Source organism: Carettochelys insculpta, chromosome 4, assembly GCF_033958435.1.
Source record: "Carettochelys insculpta isolate YL-2023 chromosome 4, ASM3395843v1, whole genome shotgun sequence".
NCBI classification, from domain to species: Eukaryota; Metazoa; Chordata; order Testudines; family Carettochelyidae; genus Carettochelys; species Carettochelys insculpta.
Window position 1 is genome coordinate 44506582 of NC_134140.1, and position 22723 is coordinate 44529304.

The following is a 22723-nucleotide window of genomic DNA, read 5'->3' on the forward strand; positions in this document are numbered from 1 at the left end:
TACATTAAAGACAGAGATATTTAATGATAATGGGGGCTATGGTAAGTACCTTAAAAAGGAAGAGGTGATGACAACAGTTTGAACCAACCATCTGACATTTCTTGGAAATTGGAGCAAATGTCCAGATTCTGAGATCCATTTTGTTGGGAATCTCTTATTCTCTCAGACTCCTGAGTTAAATATCTCCCTTCCTAATTTTCTGTTCCCTGATACTGATGGCAGGGGATGCACACTGGCAACAGCACAAATTGGGCTGGGTTCACATTCTGTGGAGAGGTAGCAAGAGAAAGAAAATGCAGTCCACATCAATGTCACTCACAAACCTATGTCCTCCTAAATGCATTCATTGATTCCAGTAATTGAATAGGGTGCATTTCAGAACACAGGATGCCTTTTCAACAGGGATATTCAAGTTAGTCTTCACACTACCAATCTGTAATTTGCTGACCCATTAAAACTGAACTAAAACTGGGCTCATAAACCTTACTAGAGGCCCTGTTGCAGCTCCGCTTGCAAGCAGAAACTGGGCTGGAAGAAAAGTTCTAGACAGAAACTTGTTGTAATACACATCCAAAGGTTATGGGCCAGGCCCCAGGCTGGATGGGGGAGGGGCTGGCATGGTGTTTGGGGGAGGCTCTGTCGGGGGCTGGTCCGGGCCCCATGCTGACTAGGGGAGGGGAACATGGTAGAAACTTGCCCAGACAGACAGACAGACAGACAGACACAGCAAAAGTAATATATATGATAAAAAGAAAACAAGAACCACAGCCCAGCAAGGTTACCGATAAAACCATAGCTTCCCCCCTCTTCAAATCTTAATGGTGCATACAGAAATACTCTGAGAATTACAAATAGTTAATTTATAAACAAATTTTTATTGTTCTATTCTGTTTAAACAAACTGAATACCAAAAAAAAGAAAAAAATTATGTGTGCCAGACTAGGTCATATCATACAGTAACTGCAGAAAGTTGATTGTTTATGTCAATACCCAAATATGTTAATTTTACTTTCAGCGTGCTTTGAAAGCTATTAGATCAAGATCTTCTAATTAATATTGCTGTTTTATGTTGGGCAACCTCAATTTAACTGAAGATACTATGCCATATCCACAAATGAAATCAAGATGTCAAGTTTATCTTACTGATCTTGCGGGTCTTTCCCCACAAAAGCTTATGCCCCAAAATATCTGTTAGTCTATAAGGTGTCACAGGACTTCCTGTTGTTCTCCAAGATACAGACTAACACGGCTACCTCTCTGATACTTATAAACTAAGCAATTTATAGAGAATATAACTGAGCTTATTTGTGCAGAGATGTTGCTAAATTTGTTTAAATTATAACAAACATGAAACCTGGTCATAAAAAACATGAGAAAAGCTGAGAATGTAATACAGTAAACTCTTTCATATCCAGCATTTGATCAACCGTAACTTTGAAATAACCAGCATTTAAACCATAAATAAATTTTACTTTCGTTTTCCATAAGTACAGTATAGTGAAAGTAAATGCAAATAAATACAGCAAATACAGTATAAGTTTACAGTGCTACTGTTGTTGGTAAATAAAGTACTCTGCATACATTTGTTTGTTTCTTAATATCTAATCTTGTTTTCCTTTAGCATTATGCATTGCTAGGTATACCTCTTTATTTTCCAGAATATTTGAATATCCAGCAACCTCTCGGTCCTGGGGCTGCCAGATATGGAAGAGTTAATGTATTATTGTTACTCTGAACTCCAATAAAAGCTCCTCTAGCATATATACAAAACTTAACGTTATCAGTATGTCAGACTGTTTTCACCATTCCCTTCTTGCACTGCTATATTTTTATAAAGCTGTAAATATATAAAATATTTTAACAATGAAGTGACTGTGGCCAACATAAAAGGGCAATTGCAAAAGTACTGTTCATAAAGTGCAACATAGTCATACGGACTACTGTCAGTTCATGTGGACAGCTTCATTTAATGTAAGTTAAGCCTCAAGTCTGCAATTCTTTATCTTCCCTTAGGAAGGTAAAACATAGAAACTACTTATACATCACATGACTCATTTAAGAAATAATTTAAGACATGACCTCACATCCAGGGTAACATTTTCAGAATAAAAGAAAAGAAAAATACCTAGCTCTTATATAGAACTTTCCAGCAGTAGCTCTCAAAGTGTTTACAAATGAGGTCAGGATCACTATTTTAATTGTACTAATGAGGCACAGATTATGTGATTTGCCCAACACTACCCTAAAAGTCAGTAGCAGAGCCCCAAATACAACCCAGTCTCACAAGTTCCAGTCTCATGCTCTAGCTACTTGACCACGCTACCTAAATAATTGAGGAGCCTAAGTGCCATTGATTTTCAATAGGACTAAACTTATCTATACATTTAAATTGCTGCAGTGGCACAACTGTATCACTGCAGTTGCAGCTCTTCAGTACAGACCATTGGTTTTCAACCTTGTTTTCATTTGGACCCCTTGGGAAATCTTACATGTAAGTACGCAGATCCCTAAGGGTTCACAGAACACAAGCTGAAGACCACTGATGTAGACTTAAATATGCCTCCAGAAGGGGTTCTCTCATTGGCAAAGGTAATCCACCTCCCTGAAAGATGATAGCTAGGTCTAAAGGCAAATCCTTGCATTGACCTAGCACTGTCTAACCCAGAGGATCAGGTTGGCATTTCTAAATCTTAAAGGGTTGTGGATTTTTCGTACCTCTGAGAGATGTAGTTATTCTGATGTAAATTTCCCATGTAGACCAGCCATTAGGCTCCTAAGTCACCTACCACTTTTGAAAGTTTTACCTTCAGACTGTTAGGATTGTCTGCAGTAGAAACACCTCTCTCTGTAACTCAGTATGTTATTTTCTCAATCTGAGCAAACTGATATTTGAAACTTGGAAGAAACAAATTTGAAAAAGGTATCCAGTAGATATGAATTACGGTAAAATTGCGAGTCTTAATTTGCAATTAGGCCTCCTTATGTATCACTGGTAGCATAAGGAGGTTTTAAAGAGAGCATAAATGAAAACTGAAGCTTGGTCTCCTGGCTTACAGCCCTGTGCTTTCACAAGAGGTCTATATTCCCCCAAGAAGCATGGTGAATGGGAGAAAAAAAATGGGATCCACACAAAGAAAGATGGGTACATCAGGACCTGCAGGGCTCATCACTGTCTTCTTTAAGATGTTGGATGGAACCAACAATTTTTTTTTTAAAGGAAAGGCACAGCTGCCATGAAATTTAACGAGAAGAATGGTTCTGAAATTTTAGCCCTGTTAATGTTTGTAAAATGTCAAAGTAGTCATTTTTCATTGAACACTATGCACCGAAAAAGGGACTCTCTACCTGCCTCCTAAACCACTAACAAACTTCCAAAAATAGTCAGACATTGCCCTAAGGGAAAACAAAGGATTCAGCAACAAGAAAAAACAGTACCATCCTATAAAAAAGTGTCCTGACAGGTCTCTGTGCTACACAAACATCAGTTTTCACATCTCAAAGCATTATAGACTCTTATTTGAAAGTACTGTTTTAAAAGCATCTTGCTAGGCCGCCAGCATTTTATCTTTTCTTGTGTAGGGGTCAGTTCAGGCACTGGAAACAGTGCCTAAGGACTGGAGTGAGGGACTTGGGGATTAGAAGGATTTCATCTTGAGGTGAGAGACTGGAGTCAGACAGATCAACTCTGACTAAACTGGTATGGCCCCAAGCAGAGCTCTCTAGCTCTGCTTTTAGAGTCTGCCGGAAGCTGGGGAACATGAAGGAATGGGAGTTGTATTCGAAAGGAGAAAAAACAAATAAGGACAGAAGCTGTGCTTCAGCCTCCCATGGGTTGGGAGAGTGCAAGCACAATTCCTTTCTCATTGTCATGACCCACTTAAGAAAGCCCACTCTGCCCATATCATGATCCCCCAAATTCATACTCTGCCATTCATCATCCTTCTTCTCAGTTCCATTCCTCACTCCTATCCCCACACCCCAGTTCACCTTGATTATTTCTTGGTGGTTCAACTCCCTTCCCTGCCTGCACCTGTGCCTACTTCATCAAACCCCACATACCTGGGGCTAGGAGTTAGTTACAGGTATCTTTAGGAAAAGTCATGGATGGGTCACTGGCATTTAAAATTCATGGCCCATATCCTGTCCATGACTTACATTGTGATTAAATCGGGATAAGGGGGCATTGCGGGGGGGGGGGGGGCTGCTGCTAGGTAGACGACTGGGATGGGAGGGAAGGTAGTGATGTTGGGGGTGGGGTAGACCAGGGCCAGCAGCTGCCTGAAGCTGTGGACTATGGTTATTCTGACCGGCTGTGGACTACTGCCCAGGAGATCCAGGCAGCTGCTGGGGCCACTGGATCATTGCTGCTCTGTTATCTTTGGACCACTGTTGGGGGCTACCAACTGCAGCAGCTGCTGTGGCTATCCCAGAACCAGTTGCTTGGGCAGCTCAGGGGTCAGGCACACTGGCCCCTGTAGAAGTCACAGAGGTTGCAGAAAGTCATGGACTCTGTGACTTCTGTGACCAACACAGGTCATAACCCCTATGTTATGGCCCTCCATACTTTTATGAATATTCTTAGTTCAAAAATGCTTAAGGCAAAATGTATCAAATAATGGATAATTTTAAAGGTACAATCTGCTGAATGTGTATTTTCTATTTTTGTGCAAGTTTCGTTCTTGTACGTTAGAAATATGAAGTATGCATCTGTTTACAATTCTGAATGTGCTAAAGAGAGCCATTACTGATACCCTGGAGATTTAATGGCCCGGTGCTTAAGGGAACAATCCCTGAATGGTTTTGGTTTTTCTGTAAGCCTGAACTGGGATTGGACATGTGGCCAGGCCACCTGACTCAGGAATCCATTTTGAATCTGGTACTTTTCCACACAAGGGCCGTGTCTACACTAACCCCAAACTTCGAAGTGGCCATGCAAATGGCCACTTCGAAGTTTACTAATGAAGCGCTGAAATACATATTCAGCGCTTCATTAGCATGCGGGCGGCCGCGGCACTTCGAAATTGACGCGCCTCGCCGCCGTGCGGCTCATCCCGACGGGGCTCCTTTTCGAAAGGACCCTGCCTACTTCGAAGTCCCCTTATTCCCATGACTTCCCAAGGGGACTTCGAAGTAGGCAGGGTCCTTTCGAAAAGGAGCCCCGTCGGGACGAGCCGCGCGGCGGCGAGGCGCGTCAATTTCGAAGTGCCGCGGCCGCCCGCATGCTAATGAAGCGCTGAATATGTATTTCAGCGCTTCATTAGTAAACTTCGAAGTGGCCATTTGCATGGCCACTTCGAAGTTTGGGGCTAGTGTAGACACGGCCAAGGTGAGAAAAGTTTGAACTGAGCACAAACAATTCCCACCTTGGGCAAAGGGGATATAAAGGTGGGAAACCAAACAACAGGAAGAGTGCCCAGACGCCAGGAGACCCCCACTTACCACCCAAGAAGACAGCTGGAAACAACTAAGACTGAACATGGGGGAGGACTGGGCCCAAGCTACGCAGCTTGTGAAAGAGATGATTAAAACAATTGTTAGGGTAAGAATTTGCATGTAACAAGTTTCTTAGTGTATCAGGATTAACTGGTGTGTTTTGTTTATTTGGCTTAGTAACTTAGTCTGTTTTCACTTGCAATCACTTAAATCCTACTTTTTAAACCTAATAAAAACACTTGCGTTTATCATCAAGCCCAGTGTAAATAACTGTTACGTGATGCAAGAAACCACTGTGCATCTCCCTCTTTCACTGATGAAGGGGGCTGACCTTATGAGCTTTCTCTGTGTAAAACTTTCATACAGAGTAAAACAGATTTATGTGAGGATTTGGCCCTCTTTGGGGCTGCGTTCCTGCTTGCTGTCAATGACCTTATAGATGTGGACTCCCAGAGCTGAGCTGATTCAGAGCCTGTGTTGCCTTGGGGGCTGTTATCTCAACTCTGTGCCTTGGCTAGGGGAGACCAGAGCTTCTGGCCCAGCAAGACAGGGTGGTGGGCTGCCCAAGACAGCAAGTAAGTAAGCTCAGTGGCATGACTGGCACATTGGGAGACAGCCTCATGGGAACTCCGGTGATTCAAACTGTCATATCCTACTGCTCACAACCCAAGCTTCCCCAAGGCTTCCCTCATAACTCTGACACTCTCCATGCCACAGTGCACAGGTTAACTCCAATCTCACATCACACAGCCTGCAACACAGCCCACAGTGCCTCCACAATGCCACCTCAGAACTGCAGTGTAAAAGCTTAGTATGTGTCTGTATGACTCTATCAATCTGCATCTAAATTCTGTTTCTTCAGAGTAATTTTTAACTGGAAACTGCTGTAGTTTCCCTCTTGAGCTGGGACACTCCCGAGGAGTTAGGAGAAATTCTCACCCCTTGGAAGATGAGCTTACAATGGGAAAACCATCAAAAGCTCTCAACTTTGTTCTTTCTCCATTCAAATAGGTCCAACCACAACAATGGGTTGGTTGTCCAGGGGAACTAGTTTTTCCAGGTTAGATCTGGGGGAAGAAGGCTAGAGGTGAGCAACTGATCCCTGATAGTTTTTTTGAAGGTGTGTGGGGGAGTGAACCTAAACCCCAAAAGCTCGAAGAATGCTGAAGGTACTGGAGGAGGGAGGTTTTACTTAATGCTTATTTTTTTCTAGATTTGTAACTATTGTGCAGTGTCTGTAAGTCATATGTGCTTGCTTTAGCAAGTCCTTTGCTAAGTTTGAGCTCTCTTGTTTGAAACGTTGTTGAAGTACTGTGGAGATGAGAGCTAACAGTGGCCTTGGGTCTAGCAGCTGGACTGTAGGTTCCACAGCCAGAGAAAGGATTCTAGACGGGAGGTGGGAGGGCAGGGCTATGCAAGAAGAGTGCCTGAAACCAAGACACAGAAGCTCTGTCTGCATGCTGCTCAAACTCAATAGGCTTAAAGCCCCTGAGATCCAAAGACTTGGTTCAATACAGCAGTCTGGTGCCCAGCCATAAGGAACAGCTTGAGCAAGGCTGTAGCACACACACATACACACACAACCCATTCCTCCCATTTCATGCATCATTGCTGCATTACCTTCAACATCCCTATTTTTCTGAAGAGTTTGTATAATTTCTAATAGGCTATCTTAACAGATATGTTTACAAGGATGGGACAGCTACCCTTACAGAAAGAAAACAAAACAGTAGTCATGTAGCGCTTTAAAGACTAGAATACAGACTAACAAGGCTACCTCCCTGTTACTATTCTTCCTGAAAGAGTAAGTGTAACTCATTTATAACCTAGATTTAACCTAAAGGTGCCTGGGGCCAAAATAAACTAAGTCAATCTCCAAAGCTAGACTCTCAGGTGACAGTAGGAGAAAAGCACCACGAGAACAAAAAGGGAACTATTTCATCTGAATTTTTCAAAGAGAAGCTATTGCACATTAAATATGTGCAAAGGCTCTGTACACTAATGAAAAAATTAGACTGCTGTAACTTGGTGCCCCGAGGAAACAACAGATATGCATGGGAACAGACAGTAGTCATCTGAAGTTAGGACCACTCACAGAGAAGATATTATATTGCCCCCAGGAAGATCATTTAATTTAAAATGTTCTACAGCAAGCTTGCAGACACAGAGATTAGCATTGCCTTAGCTATTACAGCTACGTATCAATCTTCCAATCAAATGAAACTTGCAAGTGACAAACTTTAAAGGCTCTTTAAACTTTTTACTGAAAAGATTCCTTAGTAAGAGATAAATAATGGAGGTCACCTGAGCAGCTACATAGGCATGAACTGCTTGTCAGCAAAGAGAGAGAGAGGGAATAAGCAAATATTTAACACAAAAAAAGTAGAAAAAAACAATAGTAAAATATAAAAATCTTCATCTAAACTTCAAGATTTCAGTAACAGTGCATAGAGCTTTGAAATGAGCTGGATTTTTTTCAGGCAGTTAATTCATTTGAGAGTTTCTAGCATTTGAACTATGTCAGGAGCCCTTGACAGTGCGAGTAAAAGAAAGCTGGAGACCTGGTGGAATAGGCCAAAGTTAGACAAGTCAGCCAGTACTTCATTTGTAAAGATCCAGAAATTACTTTGCAGTTTGAACAAATTGTTAGAGGTAACATGAGCAATATAATTTGGGTATATAAATATGAGAAACATGGCATTGATAAGAATGCTCCAGGTTTAAAGACTAGCTTGAAATTTATAAACTTTCTAGCTAAAAGTTTCAAAATAATGGAAGACAAGTTTGCACCTTTCAGAACTGTAATAAAATTATGACAGAAAATGAGACCAATCACATACATACATGAGCTGTTTGGACGATAGTGAGCCCCAGGGTATCGCCTGCCCATACTGCCAGTCAGCACATCACCAGATGCTGTCAACTGCTTTCAAAGTACAAGATTGAAATATTTAACTGGAGGGAAGAAAAGAACAAAACAAAAATGTGAAGATGTAGAACAGTGGCTTTCTCTTTTTCCTTAAAAAAGTTAATGAGTTACACAAATTTAGGGTAACTATGTTTTATAAATAATGTAGAGTCGTGTTGCTAGTAGAGATGAACTGGTGTATTAGAGGCTGCAAATTTATCCTTAGCACTGAGTCTCCATTAATACACATACATAAACATCAGAGCAAACATCAATCTCACTTGGTACCCTTTTACTGTAACTTATTTTGGTCTATGTCCCAGACATGGTATAACTTAAGTTTCACAAAAGTTTTGTGCAGTTTAACTTTATTTAAAAATAGTGGTGCAACTTTGACTAGTGACAATGAGATCTTAATTTTTATAGAGCTATTTCTGAAAAATAAAAAAATTGCATTTAATCTCAATTAGTTGAATATTTCTCTAAAATCATAGGCAGTGCCTACATGTCCCTTTGGCACAGCACTGCATCCGGCAGCACTATGCTAATGACAATTCACAATATTGCACATGGAGGACTACTTGCAAATCAGTGCAGCTAATTAGCATAGCCGCACAAGATTGTGCTATCGGCACAGGCAGGGGAGTGTGCCGGCAGCACAGAGGCCGTGTGGATGTGCCTTTGCTGGCTAAACCCCCCTCTGTCACCAGTCCCTTATGCCTGAAAAAAATTCAGGCATAAAGGACTGGTGACAGAGAAGGGGTTAGCTGGAAGAGGCACATCCAGACAGCCTCTGTGCTGCCAGCAAGCCACCCCCAACGGCCAACAGTGAAATATCATGCTATGCTAATTAGCCATGCAAGTTTGCAAATGGTCCTCCATGTGCAATTTTTTAAACTGTTGCTAGCATAGCACTGCAGCAGCAGCTCTGTACTACAAGGCCATGTAGACAAGGCCATGGAGCCTGTACTGCAATAGAAAAGTTCTCAAAAAGACCATGATGAAGCTAGTCAAGCAGGGAAAGCAGAGCACAGATGGACATAATTTTGGAGAAGAGAAACCCGATCTCCAATACTGCCAAGTCAAATGTTACTGCAACTAAAAATATTCATGTAAAATCTTTCAGTCTACAAATATCAAGGGTGCTGAAACAATTTTTATAGTGGTCGTACTGAGAGCCATTGACCCAAATTGTAAACCTTACATATAGTGGAAAAAATTTCAGGGAAGAGTGTTTGGCAGCACACCCAGATACAGCACCTATGACAAATATACCGCCCACAATAAATAAGAAAACCCATTGCTTTGTTCGTTAGTTCAAGATCTCTCTTCAGCCTATCTGCATTTTCTTTACCTTCCGAGACATCCGTCCATCTATCTATCAATCAATCTTCTGACAACTGTATGATTTAAAAAACAAACAAAAAAAAAACCTGTTTTTTTCCCCTTCTATACTGGAGAACAGAATTCTTTTTCCCCTCCCTGCTGCAATATGTCAGAAAAAGTTTTACTCCTTTGCCTTGAGAGACAGCTATACTTGGTGTATAGAGCACAGGATGAAGGTTGGGGAGCCACTTTCACAAATCTCCATGCATGTCAGCTCCCTGACGAAATATAATAATATCAAATACATCCTGAATTAGATGAGCTGTCTTTGCTGGAGGTGCCTGTCACAATGTAAGACAACTATTATTTCTTCTCTGTGGCTTCTGGCCACTTGAGGACACCCGGCTTTAGCCTCCTGACTCCTCAGCAGACACCTTCCTTGTATTCTGTCCCTGTCTCTCTTCCTAAGCAGGGATTTTTCAGACTGCACACTGCCATGTTTACTCTGTGATATCCCCAGCAAGCCAGACTGCTTAAACACACTTGCATCTGCACCTTGCTCTCTCTCCTCAGTGTTTCTGAACAGCATAATTACTGATAGTTACAATTTACCTCACAGCTCTTTCTGAGCATGCACATTTGCTTTTAAAATGACAGCATTACAGACAGAACAAATTAAAATAATAATACAAGCTCGACACATGCTAATAAGCTTACCAGAGACAAGCAGAACTCCAGAAGAGCCTCTGGTAAGAGTGATTCCCTCAACAGAAAAAAAAAAAAACTTAGTGGTATTTGGTTACAAGTTCATAACAGCTTTTACTCACAACAAGCACACAGAATAGGCCGATCCACCCATCTCTTTATATAGTGTGGCCTTTGATCTTCAGATCCTGGGAACAGGTGATCGGCAGACAATGGCCCCTTCCTCAGAGCATAGCTTTAAAATGCTGGCAGGAATGTGTTGTCACCTCCCTGCAGTAGGACCAAGGATGGCGGGGGTTGGCATGCAGGAAGAGTCTCTGGGCTGGAACTGAGGGGCTCAGAGTGTGAGACAGGGCTCTGGACTGGGACAGAGGATTAAGGTCCAGGAGAAGGTATGGACTCTGGAGTGGGGGTACTGGAGGGAGCCATGGGCAGGGCTCCAGGCAGTGCTGATCTCAGGCAGCTCCTGGGAAGTAGCAACATGTCCCTACAGCTCCCAAGAGAAGGGGCATTAGGGGGCTCTGTATGCTGGCCCTGCCCACTGGTGCCGCTCCTGCAGCTCCCACTGACCGCAGCTGTTGGCTAGTGGGCAGGAAATGCACACACAGCCTCCCTAGCCACCCCTCTGCCTAAAGCTGAATATGCCAACCACTTCCTGGGAACCACATGGAGCCAGGTAAGGAGCCTGCCAGCCCTGCACAAACAAGACATTTAGCAGCCTCATCAGCAATGCTGACCAGAGCCAACGATTAAAAACCAGACACCTGACAGCCATAGCTACTTGATGGGAATAAAGAGCAAATCTTACTCATTTATTCTTATATAATCTACCCGCAAAGAAAATACGAATTTTATAGCTATTTTTCAGCATATTCTGCCCTGTAATACAATCTCCTCCTCGTCACTAAATGCTCAACAAAACCCAATCTTCATGTGCTTCAAAGATTTCTATAGTTTACCTGAATCTATTAATTCACCTGATTAAGCCAAAAACTGATTAGCAAAACAAGTCTTGAATTTTCCCCCATTGCATCTATAGACTTTATACATATCTCAGAAGAAAAAGCTTTAAGAGTATTAAGAACTACACATATTTCACACAGAAGCCCCTTGTATCCAAGGTCAGAAGCAGCATAAGAGAGATGACAAAAGCAACCCTTCAATGGATGCCGCTAGAGATGACGCATTAAAACATGTGGCTTGAAGCTTTTTATAATTTAATTGATGGGTTTGGCCCAACAGTTTGTTAATAGGGGAAAAAAGAAGAATTCTTCTTTCTCTAATCCATTAATAATTCTTTCTTCTTCCTAAAATACTCAGCATGAAAAATAACCCACTCATAAAATACCCATAGCTGATTATAACTAAATACAAGAGTGGATAATAGTCAACAGCTCTACAGGGATTATTCTTTTTATTTCAGTCAGTACTGTATTTACAATTCCTTTCCTTGTCTTTAAACAAAATCTTGCTGGGGCTTAGCACAATTCATTGAAAAGTGAAGTGTTTCTGTAGCTTTTATAAATAGATCCTTGTCCTCTTCCGGAAAGCTGTAACTTTCTAAAACAATGCTGCCTACTAAATCATAACAAATATGCCTAAGCATGTCACAGCAGCAGTACACTAGGGGTACTATTTTCTTTCCTTCCCCAGTGGCTGAAACAGCATCACAGAGGCCCTCTGTGCCCTGCTGAAACAACAGCTTTAAAAACATGCTTAAACTGTCGAGCTAAACCAGAATGTGGTTTTCCTAACAGGGTTGCCTCAACTGGGTCTAAAACATACTTAATTGGTCTACTAACTGGAAAACTGAGGATCACAGCTGTGAACAAATATATACCATGAATTCAAAGGCAAGAACATGTATATTAAGACCGGGCATGTACAGAAGATTCATCTGACTGTAATCTAAGATTTCACCCAGTTTTATCTTAAAATAAAATACACATTGATTTGCTGCAATACCTCACAGAGATAAAGCTATGTATGCTAAATAATAATATATTAGAGAATGAGTTGCTAAAAATACACTTTACTCTTCAGTATTATCACTGGGATTTTTGTACTTAGAGTTACCATCTTAATGATACTGTACTGTGCTTTCAAGCAGGGATATGTTTAGACTAGAATAACATAGCTATCCAACTAACAAGTTTTAAAACTTCAGTATAATTGATGTTTAAAATATTAGCTGGTCAAGATGACCACTAGAGAGGATCCTAAGATATACCTCAACCAATGTGACTAATACATGTTGAAATACAACTTGCTCTGTCTACACTAGGGTTCTAAAACCTGTTAATTAAAACTTTATCACTCATATGTTTAAAAAAACAAAACACCATTTCTAGTCTACACACCATGATGTTTATCAAGACAGGGTGGGACTGAAAACCTTAAATTATCAAACAAACCCAATCAACTGTGGATGTACTGTTTTGCATGTATACAACATAGGTGTTTGTATTTGTAGTAGGCATGGTAGCATACAACTCAGAGACTTGAAACCAAAGTCAGACATTCACAAAGTTATCAGTTCTAGGCTGGCAGCCTTTTTTTTTTTTAAACGTATCCTTACTTATTACACTACAAGTATTATTATATTATTATAAAAAGCCTTTGCAGTGTCTTATACTTCCCTGTAAACAAATGTAATTTCTAGAGTATCCTTGATCACAGTTCCTTCTTAAGGAGTGTGTTGCTTTGTTCTGGATGCCTGAAGAATTATTTTCTCACTTTCATGATGTTCTTATCTCATCTCTCTGGTAAGCAATATTTTTAGGGCATGATCTTGATAGAAGTCACCCAATATAAGCGTGTACAGAAGACAACCGAAACATAGGTAAGGCATATAATTTTATGCTAGCCATAGAGGTAAGTGCCTGAAGGCAGTATGCATTTTACTTGCATGCATTTTATTAACAATCTCATTGACCAAACAATTCACCACCAGTCATCACAGATAACGAGGACATAAACCAACCTGACATGAGTTCTTCCCTACCCACATATATTTCAGTTGGTGCTCCTTTGAATTTTGTCCTCTTCATAAGCAATGTCCTTTACTTGCTGTCAGTTTATCATTGCAGCTTTCTTATTTATTCATTCCTCCTTACACTTTACATGACAGCTGCAAGAGACTTCCATTCCACTTTTACTGGTCTTGCAACATTTGATGTGCTTGAGAAAAACTTATCTGTACTAATTCAGGCTTTTCTTTCCATGTTTAATTTGGGGAATAAATATCCAGCATCTTAGGGCCAGATTTACTGCTGGTGCAAGGAACAAGTTCAATTACAATGAAATAACATGCCAACTGTTAATGTGATAATAACTTAATAATTTAATAACTACCAAAGACATATTATTTTATATTGTATGAATATAATAGAGTACTATGCCTAGAAGACAGTTTTGCTCTTTGTTTAGCAATGCATCTCATAACACTATCAGATATCACAGTGAATGTACCATAAGAGCCTTGATGTCTTAAAGCCATCATTTGAGGATCTGAATAACTAAGTCAGAGGTGAGGGGTCCATTATAGGAGTAGCTTCTGTGGCCTGCAATGTACAGGAAATCTAAGAGTCAGTAGGAACCTAAACACATATGATGACATCTTGGCACTATTCAGAGAGTTTGGTTACTAATTTCACTAAAAGAGTCAGGATTTTATCCAAATATTCTAAATTCACAGAGAGAAATTAAAATAGGAATAAAAAGAACTAGTTAGGTCAGATCACTTATAGAAAAATCTCAGATATGGATATGACAAGTAATTCATTTGTTTTCACTTTATTTATCAAAAGCACCAATCTCCGCAGTATTTGATTAAATAGCAGTTACAGAATACATACACTGTCGGAAGTTCCTGAAGGTGTTGCAGTTGATTTGTTCATTCACGAGCTGCATAGCTTATGTGGGTAAGTGCAGGATTTAGAGGGTTAGTCTGAGCTTCTGCCTTTGCCTGGAAGCCTCAAATTGAAATACTTGCTATCACAAGGTCTTGTAATGTCATGAATATGGAATAAAAGTATGCACTATATAAGAAGCACACAGTCAACCTGTGGAACCCATTGCCAGGAGATGCTGTTAGGACCAAAAGCAGGGCTTTTTTTCTGCCAGAATACCACAGAATGGCATGCTGGCACCCTTTTACCAGGGGTGGGGTGGAGCACTGCACCAGGAGCCACTCTGGGCAGCTTGTGCATGGGCGGGCTACGCTGCAGAAAGAGCCGCTCTGGGTGGTTTGCACATGGCTGGGATGCACTGTGCCAGGAGCTGCTCTGGGCGGTTCACACATGGCTGGAACACGCTGTGCCAGGAGCTGCTCTGGGCGGTTCAAACATGGCCAGGCCACACTGCGCCAGGAGCTGTTCTGGGAGGCTCTGTAGCCAGACAGAACCCCCCGCTTTTGCTCTACTCCATCTTGACTTCCCTAGGTGCTTCAGAGCATGAAAGGGTTAAGAGGAATAGCCCAGCCCTGGAATGCCCGACAGCGAGAGCGCAGATGGGCTTATCTTAGCCACGGTCTTTGGAGCTCAGCTCCGGAGCAAAAACTAAGAACAATAGGCTAATTAACAGCCAGGCCTTGGACTGTCCTTGGCTAATTACCCTCAGCTGATTCGCCCACAGGGTCCCAGACAGGAGGAAAAATCTCCTGTCCATTAAGGAACAAATGCCCTCAATTGTCTACCTCACAGATGTGAACTACGCCCTTGAACTGCCTGTGAGAACCAGCATCAGACAGTTTAATTCAATTAAACCAAGGAAGAAGCCTACGTGACCCAATGGGTATAAAAGAGGGGTCCAGCAGACGCCCTATTTGAGCTCCAATCATCTTTCCTGCTGGACAGGAGGGTGGGGGTCTCCCCAGGTCCCTGGGGATGCCCGACTCCTGGAGAAAAAGGGACAAAGGACTTCTTCCCAAGGGATTGAGAGGAAACTGGCCAAGACACGTTGGTAATCCAGGGTTAAGAATAAGACCTGCTAGGTATTTTACTGTTCATTTCTTTTTGAGCGTATTTAACAAGTATAGATCTATGAATTAGAGTGTATGCTAGCTATTTGTAATCAAAGTATAAACCTCGTAACAATTGTAACCACAAGAGCTTAACTCACTAGGTAAACAGATAAAGCAACATTGTAACAATAAGAGATTAACTTGTTTGATAAATAAACAAAGTAATTGATTAAGTGGTAACCTGACTCCTCCTGTTACTGTGCAAACTGAACACAAAACAAAGAACCCAGCTGCTTTTCAGCGGCTCTCAGCCTGGTCACTAGTGAGCTCTGCCCTGGCAGTTGAAATCTCATATTAATACAAGGGCATAGTGGCACCTCACCTGACCATTGGCTAACAGGCTCATGCGTGGCTGAGCCACACCACACCAGGAGCCGCTCTGAGCAGCTCATGCATGGCCGCACTGTGCTGGGAGCCACTGTGGGCAGGAGAGCAGAGGAGCCACAGGCTGCTTCTGTGTGAGGTAAGTGGGGGGGCAGTTTGGGGCTTGTTAAGCCTGGAGATGGGGGGGTTGAGGCTATGGGGGCAGGGGTTAAGTCTGGGGCAGGGGGGACAGTTTGAGGCTGCAGGAAGCTAGGCCTGGGGGCAGAAGGGAGTGGTTTTAGGCTGCAGGGGCAGGGGTTGGTTTGAGGCTGGAGGGGGGGGTTAAGCCTGGCGGTGGGGGTGGTGGTTTGGGGCTGCAAAGGGTTAAGCCGCCTGGAGGTGGGAGGGGGATGCAGTTTGGGGCTGTGAGGGGTTAAGCCACCTTGGGGCTAGAAGGGGCGCAGTTGTGTTCTGGCACCCTTTTTTGTTTCTATGAAAAAAGCTCTGGCTAAAAGTATAACTGGGTTCACATAAGAATTGGATAAGTTTGTGGAAGATAGGTCCACACACGGCTGTTAGGCACGACAGTCAAGGACGTAACTCCATGCTCTCTCTGGGTGGCCCTAAATCTCTGACTCCCAGAAGCTGGAGCTAAACAACGGGAATGGATCACTTGATAAAGGGTCCTGTTCATTTACCCAGAAGCACCTGGCATTGGCCACTGTTGGAAGACAGACTACTGGGCTAGATGACCCAATATGGAATTTTCTGTTCGTATGCTAAAATGGCTGTCTGCCTTTGTTCATATTTCCCAAAGTCTGTTGTCTCTGTCTGAACAGCCAAGGTGGCTTTCAGGGAGTGCAAGATCCATCCCCCATCAGGACCATTAAGGGTCTTCCGCTCCCTGCTCATTTCTCTTGACGTCTTTGTTTACCGTCTAAGTAGATGTATTTTTCTTTATTCTGAGAGGCATTACCTGACTCACCTTACCCACTGGAGTATTACTTCCATTCCACTCTCTTTACTGCGCAACGTTAAACAATAATCAACTCCATTCCACAGCAACATAGCTGAGATTCTTGTCTCTTCTTGTTCCCCTTTGTCCTATTGTTAAAACACACGCCTGCAGAGTTATTTTCCTTGAGTCCTGACTTCCCTCTTAAAGGACCACCACAAAAGTTAAATATGGCTCCTGCACCATTATGCATCTCTTCCTCATATTTCTAGGTCCTTCTTAGCCACTTCACTCAGAGAATTATTTCTACTTTGCCCGTCACCTCAGGAGAGGACAAAGGGCCTCCACATCCTTGGGTCTCCTCTCCCTATCGCTCTTAACTCATTCCTTTATGTGAATCACCCAGCTCCTCCTCAGCTGAGGCTGATACTGAGTTAAATGCAGCATGCCCTCCAAGGCTAAATGGATCCTAAGGTTTCCACCTTCTGTTGGCCTGTGTGGGATTTAAACACTCTAACCCACTGAAAATGAAGTGCTTTAATTTTGTTAAAAACACAGAAGGAAATATTTTTCAAGCCATTACACCAAGTATTACCAATTTATTCTCCTTTCACATCTTGTTAATCTTCATCAAGTGAAGACTTAGTATTCCAATGAGAACCAGAAATAGCTGTATTGAAATTGTAGAAAGACTATATCAATGTCACCAAAAATAATGTACAAAAGACTACTGAATATTTACAATTTAATTTATCAATTAACAGTTCAGTCACTCCACTGGACTAGGAACCTTACTGCATTATTTGGTTAAACCTTATTAGAAAACTTGACCTTAAAAAATTGCTACAGCATGAGAGTTAGAGGGTTTTTTTTTATCTCCCAACAAAGAAATTTCTAATACTGTGTACAAGTGATGTATTAAGATGAATCTTATGTTATTATTTTCTGGAGTTCAGTATACTTTGTGTGTTTGAATTGCCACTGTGTTATTTTAATTTTATGCTGATGTAAGTCCACTGAAATCTATGGCATAAAATAAGAACACTGCAGTGACGAATCAGGCCCTGTGTATGTAATTTTCAACAATCATTTAATCAAAAATCTAAAAAATGGTTATAAAATTAAAATAGTAATTAGAACATACTCCTTTCTGACCCGCACTATAATAATCAAGTGATTTAACATGTAGGATATGGAATTTAGTGAATTATTTGCAAGAATGATGCCTTGTGCAATAGCAAAGATATTCGCAAGCTCAGTGAAAACACTAAAAGCAAATTTAAAAAAAACTCGTGTGTTATGGTGTGGTATTTGGCATGCAATTCATACTTAAGGAACTCAGGTGCCACCTTTCTTGTATTTAATGTAGCAGAACACTATTAGGGAAAGGCCAATAAATGTTCACATTCCTAAGAAATGTCTTTCAGAAACAGCGACTATTTCAGTAAACCCTTGAAATGTGCAATTTCAAGTTGTGCTTAACTCACATTAACTCAAGTTAAGCGCAATGCAAAATCCTGCTCTCCCCACTGCCCCGGCTCGACCTTCCCCCCTCCCCCCCCCCGGCCCCAGTTGAAATCCCCCGTGCATGGCTCCGGCTCACCAAGCCCTCCGCCCCAGTTAAAATTCCCCAGCCTTGGCTCACCACCCCTGCGCATGGCTCCAGCTTCAGCTCACCACCCCCGCACGTGGTGCTGGTTCAACACCCTGCCCTGGTTCAAATCCCTCACTTGTGACCTTGGCTCAACTCCACCTCCACCCCCCCCCCGCAGCCTTAACCCAACTCAGGCTTGACCCTCCTCAACCGTCCCCTCCCCCAACCCCAGGTCTTACATTTCAAAAGGAGCTCCTGCTTCCCCAGCTGCAGAACGCGCATTCCGCTGAGGAGAAAAGCCCCCTGCCCCTGGCTTAAGTGAAATTTGAGTCACGCTAGGGTGCGTGGGAATGCAACCCTCGCGTAACTTGAGGGACTACTGTATAGCAATTAACACCAGCATTTATTTCTAAAGAAAAATGTTCTTAGTTGGAACAAACAGTGATGCTGAACACTACAACGTTCAATATTTCTAAAAGATGCTGTTTAAATGAATGAAAATAAGCTGACTTCCCAAGTGCTTTTTTCTAGAAAAAAAGGTGCCAAAACTCAACCCCCACCCCTTATCCCCCTACCCTGCCTGGTGGCATAACCCCTCATAGCCCCAAACTGCCTCCCACTCCTGCCCCCAGGCAGCTTAACCCCTCGCAGCCCCAAACCACCCCCAGGTGGCATAAATCATCCCCACCCAGCCACAGCCCCAAACTAACCCCCTCCTGTCTCCAGGCTTGACCCCACTTGCAGCTCCAAACCACGGTGTGGCGCAACATGGCACAGCCATGCCAAGCTGCCCAAAGTGGCTCCTCACACAGCACAGCCTGGCCAGGCACAAGCCGCCCAGAGTGGCTCCTCACATAGCAACCCACCCCACCCAGGGAAAAAAAGGGTGCTGCAATGCTGTTCCCTGATGTTTCAGCAGAAAAAAAGCCCTGGGCCTCCCTCAATGGTACCATTTTGCACTAAACTTAAGAAAAAAGCTGCATTCAATCAAAGTAAACTAACACTTAAGCAGCTATCCCATAATGACTTTTGAATTCTTTTTAAAATTTCCTTTTCAGTTCCACCCTGCCTTAAGTGTGGGTACCTTCATCTTCATCTTTGTTTACAAGGATACAAGCAGTACAGCTATTAGTGTGTGAAAAGTTGACATACCAGGTAGTAAAACGGCTGAGCCACATTCTCCTCTGCCTTACAAGCACAGCTTTCACCACTTGCAAAACTACTCCACTGGAGAATGATGCCTACCGAGTCTGCAAGTGCCAATGCAGCTTAAGAGCCTCTATCTTCTTTCATTCTGCCTACAATTGCATAGCCATCTTTTGAGAGAGTTTCCCTTGGGCTTGATTTCCTTCCTTCAGAGTTTATTGCGTGCTGCTTCTATAGGAAGCAACTCAAGCTCTACAGAATTGCTGTTCTGGTTCTGAAGATAAAATTTTCCATTAGCAACTAATTACTGCCAGCACTAAATAAAGTTAGAGAATATTATGCGACAGCACAGGCTTTATTTCTGAGAATGAACTCTTTTTGTGTGTGCATGTTTGTCAAATGAGAAGTGGAAGGCTTCTGTTTACCTACCTCCACCATGTGTGCCAGGAACCAGCCCTCTAGAGGTGAACCCAGGAGATGGATTTCAGTCCCTTTTGCTGAAGGCTCTGAAGCAGATTCACTACGAACAGATTTCACACAGCAGAACCCTTAGCAGAGGTTCTATGATAACCAGAACAGGTTGAACCTCTTTAATCTGGCACCCTCAGGACCTGACCAGGGCTGGATGAGATAATTTGCTGGACCAGGGGAGGTCATATTGTCTAATACAGGGGTCGGCAACCAAATTAACAAGAAGAGCCATATTTTCCAATTCGGTAAAAACCTCAGTAATACAAGGGCTGCAGTGCATATGAATATGAGATGGTCCTTAATAAATAATGTCAAACCATACTTTTTGTAACTTCTATTTTGAGAGCAGCACACAAACAATAATTTGTAATGTGATACATGTTTACTGTAGGACATTCAAACTTTTTACATATTCTATTTCCTCACACTTCGTGTCTGTGTTTGTACCACTGACTTCCAGACTTTCACTCCCAAACTTTCTCTCTCTCTGGAGGGTACTGGGGGAGTTATACAATGTTTTGAGATCACATATTGTTTGCTATTTAGATATGAGCCGTTCATTTTTGGACTTTTAGACTTTCACTGTTTATGGAAAATAATCATGAGAGGTTTTTTTGTTTGTTTTAATTTTCAATTATTATGTTAGGAGCCACAAAGAAGTCCTTAAAGAGCTGCAGGCTGCAGACCCCGCCCCCATCTAGCAGCATTACCAACACTTGCACTGCTTACTGGGCTCTTAGAAGACATTTGGGGTAAATTAGAGCTAAGCAACAGCACAGAACACTGAGAGGCAGAACTGGTGGCTGGAAACAAACTTTATGGGACCACAGGGAACTTGACCACACCCATGAAAAGCAGCCATGTGGTTAACTAAAATCATGACAGAGTACAGATGTTGCTGGACAAGAGCATTCCAGGTTAGAAAGGTTCAACCTGTAATATGAAGCAAATGTACACCAGTGACCAAGATGCTAACAATTCCATAGTCCACTACCAACTCATTAACACAAGAATCATTTAAACTGGGTCATCACAGAGTGACCACTGGTTCAAATATGGCCCAAGGTGATAGTACTTCTCAGGTTTTAGCAGACTTTGTTTAGTTTCAGTTCAGTTCCTATTGAGCGGATGGACACATTACAAAAACTACTGTCTCAGCATACACAGATGCTGGAACTGGGGGTGCTCTGGCACCTCCTGGCTTAAAGTGGTTTCCATAATATGCAGGGTTTAGAGCTGGATTCAAAAGCTCTCAGCACTCCTTCTACAAAATTGTTCCAGCACTCCTGTCAGCAGAGGCACCAAAATACTCAATGAAAGTGAATTAATCTGTTCACTACAGCAGCAGTCCCAATAGGGCAGGCATGCAGAACACTGATGCAGATTCTGGAGCAGTTTTATATCAACTTATTTGTTTTGTGGGTAGAGGACTTCAGTCTCCAAGGTATCACATCCTTATATAAAGCAGTATAGGTAAGCACGGAACCTTTTTACAGCTGAGCAACTGAATCAGAGACCAGAGACCTCATCTTCAGAGGTGTCTAGATCTCAGAGCCTGATTTCCCTAATGACAAACCCAAGGTAATTCAAGAATCCTGACTTACAATATCCTACCCTAGTCTTTGGACCAATCAGAAGAAAGTCATCATCATCAAACTAAACCATGAAATGGAATGTACAAAGTCTGCTGAAAAAGTAAACCTCACTAGCTGCTACACTGGATGATTAATTCTCTCTCTGCCAAGACTGTTACTAATGAAGAGATTCCAGAATGCTCAGCGATCAGCCTCATCAGAGAAAGTTTCAATTTAATGTAGACTATAATGCTCAGAAATCAAATTATACCATCAAAAGAAAATAGCTCAACAAGAAGAATTCATCTTTAATGGTTTAAAACTCTTTAAAATAAAGTATGATTCTTTAAAACACTACAGACTGGACTCTCAGTTTATACACTGCCTGTATCTAGAGATAACAAATAACAGAAGTAGGAATGGGCAAAGACTGATACACCAAATATCACAATTCCCTCCCTGACCTACCCTCTAATTCTGGGAGAGGAGCAATCTACCATTGTGCAAGAACAGCAGCACTGGCCAGCACATTTGGGACAGAGTCAAGGGCTTGCTGCTGTCCAACCCTTCACTGCCCATATGGAAGAGGGACTTCAAGGCCCCAAAAAAGGAGCTCCCACTTTTCTTGGGACTAGTTGGATAATATTGATTCTTCTACAAAAAATGAATCAAAAAGGAGAAAAAAAATCAAGTGTTCAGACAAAAACAACACAAAATTAAACAGGGGAATTCTGGTAGAACTAGCACTGGGGTCATGACTCCTGTGTATGAGTCAACACTAGAACTGGTAATGGTTTGCAATTCCCACAAAAGCTTTCCTGCATTTTCTACGTGGAAAGTAGGCATATTCGAAGCTCGAAGTCTAATGCTAGTAGAAGGCGAGGCACTAGCCATCAGTCGTAAGGAAAAAATGTTCAGTTACTGGACCTCAAGACAAAAGATATTCAGCTTACTGGATGAAGAGCAAATAGATGATTCTCCTCCCAATTTTATGATGTTCAACTAAAAATAGAAAACACTCATTATCTCATGTGCTATTACAATGCTACTATAAGTTAATTCACAACGGTATTTCTGACATTTTACAAGATAGGAAACGAAACTTCCTTAAGGAAAAAGAAAGCCCAACCCTCATTTCCTACTCAGTATCCATTATGTTAGCATCTGAGACAGTTTATAAATGGAGGAGTACTTTGTCTTACAAGATTTCAAGTAAAATCAAAACTGTCTCCTTGCCACTCTGTGCAATTGTACAGCTTTTCAAAAGATTCCCCCACAACAAAGT

At 42.0% G+C, this 22723-nt stretch overlaps 1 protein-coding gene across 16 annotated transcripts in view; it reads right to left on the reverse strand.

Moving 5' to 3' along the window:
• Nucleotides 1–22723, reverse strand: part of APBB2 (amyloid beta precursor protein binding family B member 2) — a 300231-nt gene that overhangs the window by 177282 nt on the left and 100226 nt on the right. For 15 of the 16 annotated variants that reach the window (XM_074992658.1, XM_074992666.1, XM_074992659.1 and 12 more), the window contains one exon: nucleotides 8278–8388. In XM_074992658.1, coding sequence (XP_074848759.1) covers nucleotides 8278–8323 — 46 coding nt within the window. In that variant the 5' untranslated portion in view covers nucleotides 8324–8388. The remainder of the gene's footprint in view (nucleotides 1–8277; nucleotides 8389–22723) is intronic. The other variant, XM_074992657.1, reaches the window with a different exon arrangement.